Source organism: Phodopus roborovskii, unplaced genomic scaffold (assembly GCF_943737965.1).
Source record: "Phodopus roborovskii unplaced genomic scaffold, PHOROB, whole genome shotgun sequence".
In the NCBI taxonomy this organism is placed as follows: domain Eukaryota; kingdom Metazoa; phylum Chordata; class Mammalia; order Rodentia; family Cricetidae; genus Phodopus; species Phodopus roborovskii.
Genome location: NW_026126434.1, coordinates 30,168,003 through 30,183,596, shown reverse-complemented (window position 1 = coordinate 30,183,596; position 15,594 = coordinate 30,168,003). Strand labels below are relative to the sequence as shown.

Genomic DNA, 15,594 nt, shown 5'->3' with positions numbered 1-15,594 from the left:
TGGAAATGGGTCTGGTAGGCTGTGGTGAGTCCTGTGGTGAGTCATGACGGGATGGTAGAAAGGTCAGTAACAAGTGTGCGGTGATGGGCCGTATTTTGCCTGATTTGGCAAATGCACAGAGGTACGGTTGACACGTCCGGGCATCCGAGGTTGAGGAGTGTTTCAAGGACCCTGAATAAGTGAAGCTTTAAGATGGATGGCCAGGCAGAGAGGGCACCACAGCGGAATGGGGTGGAAGCACCCGTAGAGAAGTCTACCATTGCAGATGCTGAACAAAAGTGATGACAAGAGCCTCCCGGGGCGGAGGGCAGGAAACTGGGCCCCAGTTGGCGTGGGTGACTTAAGGCTTGTCAAGTGGCTCTCCCTGCGGCAGAAAGACTTGAGGATCTGCTAACTGGGGCCCCAGAGGCTTCACCTGAGCCAGAATGTCCCGGATGGAACGGCAGGGCATCCTCCCAGGGCTGTTGAGGCCACAGGGCTTGGCGATCACGGTGGGGACACGCTGGGGAAAGCCATTCAGACCTCCATTCAATGTGGAGGAAGAAGGAGAAAGGCAGGGGTAGCCGGAAGAGATAGACTTGCTGCCACAGGGCTGGAGGATAATTTTGCCAGTGGAGAGGGAGGAGCTTCCTCCACCGATGGAGATGGAGCCGGTGCCTGGTGGTGAGCAGGGCCCCTGGGAAGCAACGCCGCTGCCGCAGGGCTGGAAGGAGGTACTGGAGCTACTGGAAGTGATCTGGATTCTCGAACCAGAGCAAGGCCCCTTAGAGCCGATGCCACAGGGCTGGACTCCGCCATTGCCCACGGGCTGGAACACAATGCCCGAGGATGGGTAGGCACTAGAACTGGAAGAGCTGTAGCTGGGGATGATGGGGTTGCTGGAGAAGTACTTGCCCTCAGAGACTGGGGGCCCAGCTGCAAAGGAGGGCACCCCTGGAGAGCCCTTGACAGGGTTGTCCTTGGTGAAGTAGCCCACGGGGTAGATTTTACCCCCACTGTAGGTCATGCCTGGGGCCAGATAACTGTTGGCAGAGCCACCCACCACCTCATACCCACCATAGGGTTTCTGGACAGAGGTAATGGGAGGACAGGGCTTGCCCGAGGGGCCACCATTGCTACAGGGCATGCCTTGAACCCCTCCAGGACCACCAGAGCCATGCTGCTCCACAACTACCACCACAGGCCTCTGCCCACCTGACACGGTGTGGGAGCTGGAGATGTAAGGCCCCGAGTGTGTGATGACAGGACCCCCGCTGCAGGGAGAGTCAGGCACATTGGAGCTACAGGGAGGCTGGTTGGAAATGCTGCTAGATACCACAGAGCTCTGGGAAGAGTAAGAGCCTCCAGACTGGGAGGAGCCTGAGATCTGGCGGGAAGAATTGTCATCGGTTGGTAGAGCGGAGCCACTTCCTGGTCCCTCCCGGCTGCTTCCTGAGCTTCCAGACTGAGAACTGCTGCTTACCCATCTGGAACTGCTGCTTCCTGACTGAGAGCTGCTACTTCCTGATTGAGATCCGCTGCTTCCTGACTGAAATCTACTGCCTCCTGACTGAGAGCCGCTGCTGCTGCTTCCTGACTGGAAGGAGCCAGACCCAGAGGAATAGGAGATCTGGGAAGACCCTGTTCCTGGTTTAAATATCAGAGATTTTGAAGAACCTCCCTGGGAGCTGCTGGATCCGCCATGGCTGCTGATGCTGTTGGAGCCAGTCTTTCCGATGAGACAAGGGTCGTTGGGGGAGGTGATCCTGGTAGGGTCCTTACAGGGGTCTGAGAGGGTCCCAATGCTCTTAGCCAAGGTTCCTGAAAGAGAGTAGTGGTCTGTAAGGACTAGATTGGAACAGGGGCTCCTCCTGCCCCATTAACCCCATCCCAGTCATCTTTCCTGTATCTCCAAAGAGGGAGCCAGGTAGAACAAAGGTAGAAAAAAGGAAGAACTGGCTATTATTGTCTATGAAGAAAATGAAAGTGACAGAATCAAGGCAGTTTTGTTGTTCTAGCAGTAGGGGTTGAGTGAGGAGGTCAAATGTCTTCAAGAGAAACAGATGCTAAAGTGGTAGGCATTGAAGGAGTAGCCTTCAAATAGTGGGGGCAGAACGAATTAGTCCAAAACATGATGGGAGTGAGGAGGCTGAAGTCCTGGGGTAGGGTCAGACCACAGAACGGAACAGAAGAGCATAAAAGGCAAAGCAAGTGTTGGGGGCAGAGTATTGACTTAGCATGCACAAGGGCATAGATTTGATCCCCCGTTAACCATCAAAACAGGGGAGGGAGTGATGAGACTGGAAGGAAACATACGAGCCCAGGAGCAGAGAAGCTAGTGCAGAGGTACCTCTATACAAAGAGGGGCACACTCCATCACCAGCTCCCTAGTGAGGAGCCAGGCTGGGTAAGGGCTGGGTCAAAACAGTCCCTGCTTCCTGTCCCCACTCTGGCCATGCCGACAAATGTGGGTGGGGGCCAGGATGTGGGGGCACTCACCTGTTGCTTCAGAACCAGTGTGACAGGACACCTCACCCTGAACCACCCCTGCTGTCCCTGTCCCAGCCCAGGGACAGGACATGAAACCCTCCTCCCCACGGCCATTATCAAACTCCCTCTCTCCCCACCCAGCCTTCACACACGCCTGCTGCCCCCAGACTGCCCCACATCTGACTCGGCTGCCTTGACCCATCTTCATTCACCCTCCACTGGGTGACTCTCGGCTCCTAACCCCATGCTCCTCTCTCTTGCCTCAGTGTCTTCTGCTCACCCCAGCTCCTTCAGAGCCATACATCACCAAGTGACTACTCTTCTCTGCTTTATGTATTCAAAGAGGAAAAGTGTGCCATGCCCTTCCCACAGAGCCACCAGGAAGGCCATGTAATAGCATCTCTCTGGGCCACGTGTCCAAAAACAGGGAGCTAGACATCGCAGTTCATAATCAATACTCATGCTGGAACGTCCCGCCAACAGCCAGTCTGCTACCACCTGCAATGTCCCCAACCTCATCTCAAAAAGGAAGCCCTGGTGTACCCCACAACAATCCCTCCCTGCCTGCCACTGTCCCTTCTTCCCTCTGCACAGGACACAAGCCACCCATCCTGGGCTCAGAATCCTGGACATCCTGCTTCTAACTGCAATCTGAAACCAGTTTCCTGTCCACTCAGGCCTCCCAGGATCCTGAGAATCAGTGGGAATAGCAAATCTAACACACAGGCCTCAATACACTAATGTATTTAAAGTGCTAGCTACAAGTCTAAGTAATGTAGGCCTATAATTGCATTCCCACCATCCTAGCTGTCAGGAGGCTGAGTTTGAAGCTTGGCTGGGCTACAAAGCAAGACATTGTCCAAAAAACAAAACAAACAAACAAAAAAGAGGGCCAAGGATATACTAGATCACTTAGTGAGTGTTCATGCATGAGGCCTGGGGCTTAACTCCCAGCACCTCAGTAAAAATAAAATAAACACATAAGTAAATAAATGCAAGTTAATTAATACATCTCCAATGCTTGTAAAAAGTGGCTCTAAAAATGGTAGCAATAAAATAGCCACATAGTATCTTCTAGTGGGGGTACCACCAGTTATATAGCCATCTGGAATTTCTGAAGCTGTGAGGTCAGGTCTGTTATTTAACTTGATACAGAAACTGGGGCTAAAAGACATTAACCTCATTTCTAGGTTCCAGAAACAAGCGCAGAACATTTACATAGGACTTGGAGGATGGTTCGGAGGCAGAGCGCCTGCCTGCTCAGCCACTGAGGAGCAAAGGAAAAAGAATTTGTGTGCAGTGGCCACAGGGAGGTAGCCAGGCAAGGATGGGGAGCAGTCCCAGATAGAAAGGTCAGATTCTAGGGCCCTGCCCGTGGCTCTCTCCTGGGCCCTGTGCTGCAGGCACTGGATGCCCCCAACCTCTCCGACCTAGGGCCTGTGTCCCATATTGCCCCTCTCCCAAGGCCCCAGAGTCCTACCTGGAAGAATGAAACTGGCCAGCAGCAATGCCATCAGCCCGTGCCCTCCCACACGCCCCATCCCGGGTGCCCGAGAGGAGTTCATTGTGCACGGTGTGGCCTCCTGACTGACAGAAGCCCATGGATACCGGGACCTTTATGCCTGGGCTGGACATTCCCTGGGCAGTAGTCACTGTCGGGAGGAGGAGGGGTGGAGAGGGAGGTTGCCTGAGGGAAGTTGGTGTGGCCGGAGAGGCTGAAGCAATCAGGTGTCATGTGTGCCTACTCAGCAATGCTGGTGGCTGCAGGGGACCTGAGGCCACTGGGCACTAGCCCCTATCCTGGCTGGCCTCCCCTAGTTCCTCATTGTCTAACCTAGAACCAGGTGCCCTGCCCTGGGTCCACCACCTCTCTCCGAGGGATCCAGTCAACCCTGCTCTTCCCTCCCTGCCTGCCCGAGTCCCATCTCCCCAGCAACCCTCCACTGGAAGAATGAGCATCTCAGCTTTCCCTCCTGACCAAGAAGTTCTTTGCCCCTTCCCATCCCCAAATTACCCCACAATACTGGCAGCTCTGCTGGGGCTCATGTTGTAACCCCCACTTTCTTGTTTCCTTGGGATTCCGTCACTCAGTCTTCTCCTCCTGCTTCAGATCTGAAGATCCACCCTCATTCTGCTCACCCTTAGAGCCACTGCCTGAGCATCAACCTTCCAGTCTTAAAGTGTCCCGTCCACAAGCAATCCCTTTTCCCTGCTCAGAAATGACCTCCACACACTGAAAACCTGGGGGCTCCTTTCTGGGGTCTCTTGGGACAGATGGAAGTGGGGGAACAGTGCTTACCAGAGCTTGGACAAGGGAGAGGTCTGGGTTGGGACCCCTGTCATAGCTGGGCCTCAGTGACTCACGGGCCACTCACAGTCCCTGTGCCATGGTAGTGACCCAGACTCAGGAGGATGAGCAAGAGGCCAACGAGGCTAATTGGGAAGGTGGTGGCCAGGTGTCCCATTAGCCTGCTCCTTGGCCTGGATGGACAATCAGAAAGCATCTGAGGTTTGTCCTCAGTAGGATAAGAAGGGCCAGCCAGCTCCTGGTTCCCTGAAGGAAGGAGGGTCAGAACCTTGGGACCCACAAAGAGGGAGATGGTTTCTCATGCACTAAGGTCCCGCCTCCTGCTGAAGCCTGGGCCCCGCCCCAGCCAGTTCCCTCACTACTATTGTGGGAGTATTAGTATCGGAGGAGGGGTGCTAAGTGAGTTTGTCCTCCACTCCCTCCCTCCTCCCCTCGCCCAAACTTCTTCACAAGGGCATCTCTGTCCCTCGTCCCTTCGGTTGGTCCTCCCTTTCTCCCTGTTCCGGCCCTTGTTATAGTGAATACTGCCTGTGTCGGTTCTGAGACCCCAGCTCTCCCCAGGCCACACAGGCTACAAACGCTTAAAACAGGACTGGTGTAACTCATTAAGGTGTTTGTTTGTTTGTTTTATTTAAGCTTAATTAAGTCTAAACAACCATGTGCAGCAGGCTACCACCAATCCTTCACTCCTGCTGGTGGCTAGAGGAGGGGCTGGGAAGAGAGAAGGTCCGGGGAGCCCTGCAGACAGCAGTGGCCCAAGTACAAGCCCTGACTGGGCAGTGGACTGGGGCAACAGAATAACCCTGGCCCTGGAACTGACATGTCAGTGGTTTAAATCCTGCCTAATCCTGGGGCTTTGACCAATTTACCAACCCTCTCTAAACTGTGATTTCTTTCTTTGCCTCTAAAGTGGAGGGTGGGGGTGCAGGGCACTGGAAGGCAGGGTCTTGAACACGTTGGGCTGCTGGTCAGGTGTGATGTGGCACCGAATTATTTCCCTTTCTACTGGGACTGTTTCTGTACTTTTCTTTTTTTAAAGATTTATTTCATGTATATGAGTGCTCTACCTGCATATATGACTTTATGCCCCAAGAGGCCATCAGATCCCACTATAGACGGTCGTGAGCCACCTTGTGGTGATGGGAATTGAACTCAGAACCTCTGGAAGAATGGCCAGTGCTCTTAACTGCTGAGCCATCTCTCCAGCCTATTTCTGTACTTTCATTGTTTTAATGTTATGTGTATGTGTGTTTGGCCTACATGTGTGTAAGTACAACCCATGCATGTAGTTCCCGAAGAGGCCAGAGGAGAGCATTTGGATTCCCCTGGAACTGGAGTTACAGATGGTTGTTAGCATCCATGGTAGGTGCTGGGACGCAAACCCAGGTCCTCTGGAAGAGCAGTTAGTGCCCTTTACTGATGAGACATCTCTCCAGCCCCCTGGGATTATTTTAAATATTGCCTGCTTTCAAAGGTCTGTAAAGATCAAACAGGAAACTAACAGAAAGAGTAAATTAATGGTCCCCTGCAGGTGGCTCAGTGCCGGGAGTTCCCAGTTGCTCTCACCTACGAATTCCCTATGGAAAAGCAAGCCGAACATTCACCCTGAGTCCTCACACAGAGACAGAATAGTGGAACCTGTGGTACCTGCCCAGCCCCTCCCTAGACTCTCAGGCCCCAGCTAGGACCTGGGGAAAGAGTGAGGCTGAGGCTGAGGCAGGGCAAAGAGTGGCAGGGACAAGACAAGGGAAAGGAGCCTTTGTGGTCTGAGAATGTGGGCATCCCCAAATGGGTGGGGAGAAAACAGAACTCTCTCCAGTATCACTTCCCTGGAGCACCAGAGTAGGAATCCTCTGTCTGTCTCGTTTCTTCTTCACATTCCTCCCTGTTACTGTCAGACCTTGGCCAAGACAGCCAGGCTGGAGGAGGCACAGTCTCTCTCGGCTTCCTGCCAGCTTCCAGCCACCCACATGGTCACGTTCCTCACCTGGCCTCTCCTGTCTTCTCTGTCCACCCTCTTCCCATCCCCCACTGCCCTGCCCACGTCTGGGATCTAGAAGCTCCAGTCAGTCCTCACAGAAACTCTGTCTCTTCTCCCTTTCCCACAGTTTCCCTCCCTACTGTGTCCATTGACCACGACCTGAAAATTAATGCAAGGAAGGGGCTGGAGAGATGGCTCAGTGGTTAAGAGCACTGGCTGCTGTTTCTGAGGACCCAGGTTAGATTCCAAGCACCCACATGGCAGCTCACAACTGTTACTTGGAAATAACTTTCGATATATTATATTGTTATGTCTGTCCTGCTTTACTGTTTATCTCCTACTGGATCTAATTTATGAATTAAACATCATAGTCTGTGTATACAGGATGCATTACAACTCAGGCATCATTAGTCTCTTAGACTGTACCCCCTGCAGATAAAGGGGCTGCTATACTCTACAGCCTCTGTTTCTCGGGGTCACCATTAACCTTTCAACCTATCAACTCAGGCCAAAACCCTAAAGCCAGAAGGGCTCAGGAGTGGAGACAAGGGAAATTGGCTGAGGGTCTGCATAGCCCAGGGTTACCTCTGGAGGCTGCTCACTGTGGCCCTGGGTGATTCAGAGCAACCCCTCCCCCAAAGGAAACCCAAGTTCAAAGGAAGGGCAGGAAGTCCAGGTTGTCACAAGAACGGGAGAACTCCGAGGCCAGCCTGGTCTACAGAAAGAGTTCTAGGACAGCCACAGCTACACAGACAAACCCTGTCTGGAAAAACAAAAGCAAAACAAACAAAAGGAATGGGAGAACTCTATTCATCCCAGCAGCACTGACCAAGGGAGATGTGGACCAGAACGGCCTGGCCAAAGAGGAGGCTGAGGTGAGGTAGCCCCTTCACTGGCCATCCACTGCTGCCTGTGGGCAGAACAGCAGAAATCCAAGAATACAAAGTCCATAGAGGGGGTCTTAGTCACCATGGGTTTAGGCTAGAGAGAAGGAAATGGACAAAAGAAATGCTGAGGGGCTTAGCTGTGTAAGGCTCACCCGAGGCTGCCCACGGGCTCCTCCCTTCTCTCCTTAGTTCCAGTCAGAGCCGTCCCTCGTCTGCCCCTCTTTCTCCATCACCCATTGGCCTAAGTGGATTCATTTCTAGTCACATACCTTCCTCTCCCTCAAGAAGAAGGGACACTCCTGGCTCACTCCCACTGAGCATGTCCTCTGAGCTGTTTTTCCTGTAGTGTGGATGGGTGGCCCTGAGTCACCACAGTCTTTACCTGGTGGCTCTCATGACCAAGGGCACAAAGGGACAGGATTTATCTGCATGTAGAGTTCCTATCAGACCAGGACCCCTGAGACAGGAAAATGACTCCTAGGATCTTCCCTTCTGAGTCCTCCCTCCTGGGAGCACTCTGCCAGCATCTACAGTTTCTACCCTGTGACTGTCCTCACACAGACCCACCCTGCAACATTGCCTAGGCTTCCAAACAGGGAATGTTTCTATTGGACCTCTGACTCAGTGACAGTGTGTGTGTCCCTGAGTTCCTAGCACACAGCCTTGGGAGGAACATGGTGGTGGTGGTGGTGTGTGTGTGTGTGTGTGTGTTTTGTGTGATGTATGAGTGTGTATGGTGTGTGTGTTGTATACATGTTCATGTGGGTATGTCCATACATATGCAATTGGAAGCCAGATATCTACTTTTAGTGTCTTTATCAATTACCATCAATCATCTTTAAAAAAATTTTTTTTTTTCTTTTTGAGTCAAGGTCTCTCAATCGCCTGGAGCTCACTAATTGGCCAGACTGGCTGGATCCCCTGTCTACACTTCTACAGGCCTTAGATTAGAGGCTTTTATGTAGATACTGTGAATTCAGGCACAGGTCCTCATGCTTGTCCAGCAAGCACTTTGCTGGCTGAGCCATATATGAAGCCCGGTAGCCGGTGATGTGTTTTCAGATTGTGGGTATGTCCAAGCCACACTGCCTCTTGCTGCTTCCTCAAGAATACAAGGGACCAGTCTCTGGATCTTACACCTCTCCTCCCAGCTGCCTCGCCCTCCTCTCCTTCCTGACATGCAAAGCCAGCAGAGGTTCTGAGAAGGATCAGCCCAGTGCTGGAGAGCAGAGAGCAGGTACCCAGGCCAAGTCACTGACTCCCTGCTGGCTCTCTGCCACCCTCATTCCTCCCAGATGACTGACTTCCCTAGGCCACTCTCCTCCCTGGTGGACAGTATCCCCCCACCCAGGATGCAACATGTCTCCATTGACACAGCAATGCTCACATGGTTGCGGTGGAGAAGTACAGGCTTTCCCCTGGACCATGAAATAGTCAGACGCTGGGCTGGGGTAGGGCAGGGTCCACTATTGTAAATCCCCAGGGGCTCCAACCCTCTTCCTGTGTAACATGATGTCCCTGGCTGGGAGTCACTCTGAGAGTATCTATCCTATGCCCCTCCCTCAGAAGGTCTATCCTGTGCCCCTCCCTCAGAAGGCCTATCCTGTGCTCCTTAAACCTCAGAAGGCCTATCCTGTGCCCCTCCCTCAGAAGGCCTATCCTGTGCCCCTCCCTCAGAAGGCCTATCCTGTGGTGTGAGCTGTTGTCAAATCTACCCTGCTTCTGCTCCTCAGCTCCTCCACCTGTCTCCTCCAAGACTGCCCTTGTGAGCCCAGCCTGGCCAAGCTCCATTTCTCACACTGCCAGCGCCTATCCTCTCCTGCTTAGCAGCCTGCTGACCCCTCCAGTGGACTCAGGGAGCGGAGCATGGTGAGGACTGGGCCAGAGCCAGGTGCATCTTCAGACTTGACTCCTTAAAGAGAAAGCACTGGCGAGTGGGGCCCCACACAGCAGTGGACCTGCACCCAGACTCCTGTCCCTTCGCCACTCTCTCCCAAAGCAGCACAGTCACCTGCAGGACAGCCGTGTTCCCTGAGCCCAGTACATGGCCCTACTTAAGTGACATCTAATTTAACCACCACTCCTCTTGCAAGAGGGTGTGATTAGCTCTCAAGATAACAAAATATTTTTCTCTTGTCTGCTTTGTAGAATGAGTGCCAGGGAACCCTGTGCTCATTGCCTGGCAATTAGCATGCCTATTAAGCAGTCATTCTCCATTGTGCCTATTGTGCTTGTTATTGGTCGCCCAGAATCAGAGATCCAATTCCCTCCCCAGCCAGAACACAGAGAGATGGGAGGGAGGGTCCTAGTACAGTCTGCACGTGTTTCTGAGACCTCAGGGAGACTGGAAGGACTGGTACTGAGAGGGACTTCTAGGCCAGGTGTGTCATCCCTGTGGGCCATCTTCTCCCAGCTCTTCTGGTGTGTTCCTCCTGGGGTCTGGTAGGTCAACTAGCATACCAGGTAAGCCATAATGGGGGAAAGACTGTTGCTGGAGGGACCACCCTCAGGGCTGCACAACCACCTCCCAACAGGGAACAAAGCCAGTCCTTGGACAGTGGAGCATCCAAACACCCTCGGCTGGGTCTCCAGGTTCTCTATGGCTCAAGGAGATGGAGATTTTCCCCTCTGGAGTCACAAGCCTAAGTCCAGAATATCAGCAGGACACCCACTCCCAGACTGGGACTTCATCCTCCATCACTGACCTGTACTCAGCTACACAGAGCTACTGCTTCTCCCAGATGCTCCCATGATGCCTTGCTCCCTTAGTCCTGTCTGTTTTTGTCACCTGTCATCTCCTCAGGAAGGGTCTCCCATGAGTTTTTACTTAAAAATACATCAAGGCTTGGAAGATGTCCCCGGCACTCCTACAGGGAGACATCTACCGAGATGGAGACACACCCACAGGCTTGTTGACTAGACAGCCTAGGGTAAGCTGCTGTGGTAGAAACAAGAGAGACCATGCCTCAAAAGGTGGAAGAGAACCGTCTCCTGGGGAAAGTTACCTTCTGACCTCCACACACCCATTCTGTGGCATACACGTAATAAATAATTTTGAAAGTATGTCCTAGCCACTGCCACCACATTCCCACCTCTGAAGAGTAGGACTATCTCACTGATATCTGTGTGTGTGTGTGTGTGTGTGTGTGTGTGAGAGAGAGAGAGAGAGAGAGAGAGAGAGAGAGAGATAGGACTATCTCACTGATATCTCTCTATGTGAGAGAAAGACAGAGAGAGCTAGGATTGACTATCTCATTGATGTCTCTGCGTGTGAGAGAAAAAGATAGGATTATCTACTGTGGGGGGGGGGCTGGGCTTCATAGCATCTATCAGTGCACGTTGTCCTATCACAGATACCTGTATGTATCTGTGTAGCAATCACGTGCCCCACTAGGAGAACAAGGCCACTCTCAAGCCCCCTAACAACTGTCACCAGCTTTTGAGTTGGCTTCTGAAGGAACTGAAGTAATGGGTGAGGAAGAGAGGAATGGAGCCTGGGAAGACGGCTCAGTGATTAGATCACTTGCTGCCCAAGTGCAAGGACCTGAGCACAGATCCTGTTGCATGGGTGTGGTGCGGTGGCTCTCATGTAATTCCAGGCTCAGAGGGTGGAGATAGGAGATCCCCGGATCAAGAGGGCTAGCAAGACTAGCCATATTGCTGAGCTCTGAGTTTGACTGGGAGCTCCTGCCTTTGAAAATGAATGTGGAAGACCAATAGAAAAATGATTTCCAGCATTAAGCGCCAGCCTCCACATGTATACACACACACACACACACACACACACACACACACACACACACACACAGTCGCGCGCGAAAAAATGGAAGAGGAAATAAAAGGAATGACTATAAAATCCAGCAGTAGCAGTCTGCCTGCTTCGGAATTTTCCTATAGTCTCCAGTTTCTCTTGCCTCACTTCAGCTGCCTTGCTCACCTCCAAGGGGTCATCTTGGTGACCAAGAGGGACTCTCCCTGTCCTGACATGGTCCTGAACAAAGAACTCCTTAGAAAAACACCGGCTAAGAAACTCTAGGCTTCCCTCTGGCGGCAGGTAGAGGAACAGCTACGTAGGAGAAATGAGTTCTCGGAGAAGCCTGGTGGGGTGGTGGTGCAGGCCTGCAATCCCAGCGCTTGGGAGGGGCGTTAGGATAAAACTCATGGGAAGACCTTGCGTGGGGGACCTCGGCAGATTTCATGGCGGGCGAGGGTGACGGAGGCTGAGGGACAAGCTTGAGTGAGAAGTTTCATTAGAAAGGGGGGTAGAGGGGAAGGAAAGAAAAAAGAGGAAAAGAGACACAGAGAGGACAGAAGAGAAGAGGGAGACAGGAGAGGAGAGTCCTGTCTGCCCCAGGAGGTATAGCGGGGAAAACAGCAGAAAGGAGAGAGGGAAAAGAGAAGAGCAAGGAATGAGAGCGGAGAATGAAAGCTGAGGAGAGGGCATGGGTCTCTTTTAAAGGATCCTTTGCACCTCCGTGCAGACTATGCAATCATGGAACCCTGAGCTGACCAGAGTACTGCCTGAGTGCATTCTGCCAGGGGCAGGCCAGCATAATGCCTGAATCCTTACAAGAGGGAGTCAGGAAGATCAGAAGTTCAAGGTCATCATCATATAGCAACGTCAAGTCCAACCTGGGCTATGTGAGACAGCGTCTGAAAACACAAACTAAAAAGCAAGGTGTGGCAGCTGAAGCCGGAGGACTGGCCACAAGTTCAACGCCATCCTGGGCTACATAATAAGTTCCAGGCTAGCCAGGGTTACACAATAAAATCCTGTCTCAAAATAAATAAATGAATAGTTGGAAGTTGGATGCTGTGGTGTACACTTGCAGACTCTAGACCCAGTTATTCAGGGGCTGAGTGAAGCTAGCGTTTCGAGACAGGGTTTCTCTGTGTATCACTGGCTGTCCCGGAACTCTCTTTGTAGACCAGGCTGGCCTCGAACTCACAGAGATCTGCCTGCCTCTACTTCTTGAGTATTAGGGCTAAAAGTGTGCGCCACCACTTCCTTTGGTCTTTGGGTTTTGAGACCACCCTGAGCAACAGAGCAGAACCTTCCCTTAATAACAGCAATCACAGGAGGAAGTCTGGGGTGTGCCTCAGTTGGTAGAGTACTGGCCCTCCTAGCACAATGCCTAATGCCAGGGATGGTAGTGCGCGCGCACGTATACACACACACACACACACACACACACAGAGCTTGTGACCCCAGCATTCAGAAGGTGGACACAGGAGGATCAGGCATTTGAAGACATCTTAGCTACATGGAGAATTCAAAGACAACTTGAGGCGAAATGAGTGAGCCCATCTCAAATAGTAAATATCATGAGTCTCATGATGGGTGAGACTTAAGGTGTAGCTCAAAGATTTAGCTAGCATGGCGTGTATGAGGTCCCAAGAACCAAACCCAGGTCTGAAAAAAAAAAAAGAAAAGAAAAGAAAAAGTAGGGACAAAACAGTACAGTAAGAGAGGTTGAGTTCCTGGCAAAGCAATTCCGTATAGTCAGGAGAATTTGAGGATAGTGCCGGCAGACGATTGCGGCTTCCCTCTGACTTAACTGGAATAGTCCTATTGCCACCATGATTGACATGTTTATTTTTTCCCTGGCACACGGAGCCCCCTGAGGGCAGGGAGGACAGCAACTGCTTCCTGAGTCTGTCACTGCACCCGCACCCCACATGACAGAAGCTCAATAAATGCTGAACGTGAGGAAACAGGAATGAGTGGTTAGAGGTTCCCTGCCAGAGATCTCCCAAGTAGGACAACACCACATCTCTCCTTACTGTCCTGTGGAGGATGCTCTCCCACCTGGAGTCTGTACCTCAGCTTCTATTATTAGATTGTACCATGAAACTACCACAGCTCTTTTCTGGCCAAGCATTTATTGACTGTCGGGTCCACCTCGCTATTGTTATGTAAAACTGCCGTTCTATTTCATCATTTAATTCCATGACTCCTTGTTGACACGGGAGTGCCTTTGCCCACTGCAAGCACACTCTGGTGAGACAAGGTTCACAGAGAGGAAGTGACATAGCCTGGCACAATGGACTCCTAACCAGCCAGTCCCACTCAGTCTCCTCCCAGCTAGTAAAACACACCATGTGTCAACACAAATACAGCCTATTAATAGAAACTGAAACCCCCAGTTACCTCATCCCATCAGCCCACTGGTCCACCTGCTGTATCTAGGCGAGCTGGAGCTGGAGCCAGGCAGCCCTGCACTGCCTGGACTTCCGCACCGGCGTGTCCCAAACAGATGAGGTACCTACCTCTTATTGCTCAATGTCTTCTTCTCCCCTCACTTGTTCCTTTTCTCTCTTCCTCCCTCCCTCTCTTTCTTCCTTCCTGCCTTCCTTGTCCTTAAGACAGGATCTCAGTACATTGCCCAAGCTGGTCTCAAACCTTCAGTCCTGCTTCCTCATGCTGCCAAATGGCCAGAGCTACAGGCAGACAGCACTCACACCTGGTCTCGGCATGGTATCCTAACCTTTGAAACGGGTTAAGAACTTCCTTTGTTGAACAACTCTTGGCCAAGTGCTATAGAACAGAAAAAGGATGCAAACCAGCAAGCCCCAACCTCTGCTTCAGGAACCCATTCTTTTTGTGGTTGTTTTCTTTCTTTTTGTTTTTTTCAGACAGGGTTTTCTCTGTGTAGCCCTGGCTGGCCTGAAACTCACTCTGTAGACCAGGCTGGTCAGGAACTCCTGACACCTGCCTCCCAAATCAAAAGCGTGCACCACCGCCGCCTGGCTTAGGAACCCAGGTTTAGTAAAAAAGAAAAGACATAGAAACCAGCAGAACAGGATCAAATGGGAACCTTGAGAGCCCTCTTTCCTTATTCTTTAACTGAGCCACATCAGGGCCTGCAGAGCTATTTCATTCCTTTAATCCCTCTCCCTTGCAAGAGGTTAGTATTTGTTTTTATTCCCCCAATGGGCTGAGAATGTTCCTCAGTGAAAAGAAATCTTCCCTGGAAAGTCTGAAGAGCAGGGAAGTTGGCACATTATAATCTTAGTACTTGCAAAACCCAGAGTTCCAGGACAGCCTGGGCTACATGAGCCCTTGCTTAAAAAAAAAAAAAAAGGAAAAAAAGAGGTTGAGGTGGAGGCCGGGAATGTAACCCTGACAGTGGATTTGTTGGCCTGTGTAACTCCTAGATTCAATGGCCTGATATACACAAAGGCCTGGGCTAGATCCCTAGGGTATAAGCGGGCATTGTGGAGACCACCTATAACCTTAATGCTCAGGAGATGCAGAAAGAGTTTCAGAAATGCAAACAGGAAGAAACGGCAGGACATACTGACACACACCTTTACTCCCAGTCCTTGGGAGGCAGAGGCAGGTGGATCTCTGTGAGTTCTAGGCCGGCCTGGTCTACATAGCAGTTTCTGGACAGCCAGGGCTGTGTAGACAGAACTTGTCTCCAGAAAAAAAAGAAAGAATTAAAAAAAGAATGAATAAACAGGGTAGAGAGGAGAGAAGGGGAGAGGAGAGGAGGCAGAGGAGAGAGGGGAGAGAGGGGAAGGGAGGAGAGCAGAGAACTTGCGCCTGGCATCAAGGTCTTCAGTAACATCCTCAGTCTGCCCAACAGTACCTGTCTCACAGGTTGGTTACAAAGTCTTCCCAGCTACCATTTCAATCCACTCTCTTGCCCTTTGTTGGTGAATTCAGCTATTTGTAAGATATGAGTTATGGGGCTGGAGAGATGGCTGCTCTTCCAGAGAACCTGGGTTCGATTCCTAACACCTATACGGTGGCTCATAATTCTCTATAACTTTAGTTTCAGGGATCTCATGCCTTTCCACCCCCCTCCCCGGGGTACCAAGCATGTACAGGGTACGAATACATACATGCAGACAAAATTTCCACACATTCATACATACACATAAAAGTAAATAAATCTTTTTAAAAATCATGCATAAGGATGCAGGACAGCTCAGGGGCTGGG

At 51.5% G+C, this 15,594-nt stretch overlaps 1 protein-coding gene across 1 annotated transcript; it reads right to left on the bottom strand.

Annotated features, from left to right (window-relative positions):
- Positions 1–327: 327 nt before the first annotated feature.
- On the bottom strand, positions 328–4,114 carry Cdsn (corneodesmosin). Its single transcript, XM_051187375.1, has 2 exons — positions 3,950–4,114; positions 328–1,800 (listed from the first exon to the last, which is right to left on the bottom strand). The coding sequence occupies exons 1-2, from the start codon at positions 4,032–4,034 to the stop codon at positions 341–343; spliced, it is 1,545 nt and encodes a 514-aa protein (XP_051043332.1). The 5' UTR covers positions 4,035–4,114; the 3' UTR covers positions 328–340.
- Between the last annotated feature and the right edge of the window lie 11,480 nt (positions 4,115–15,594).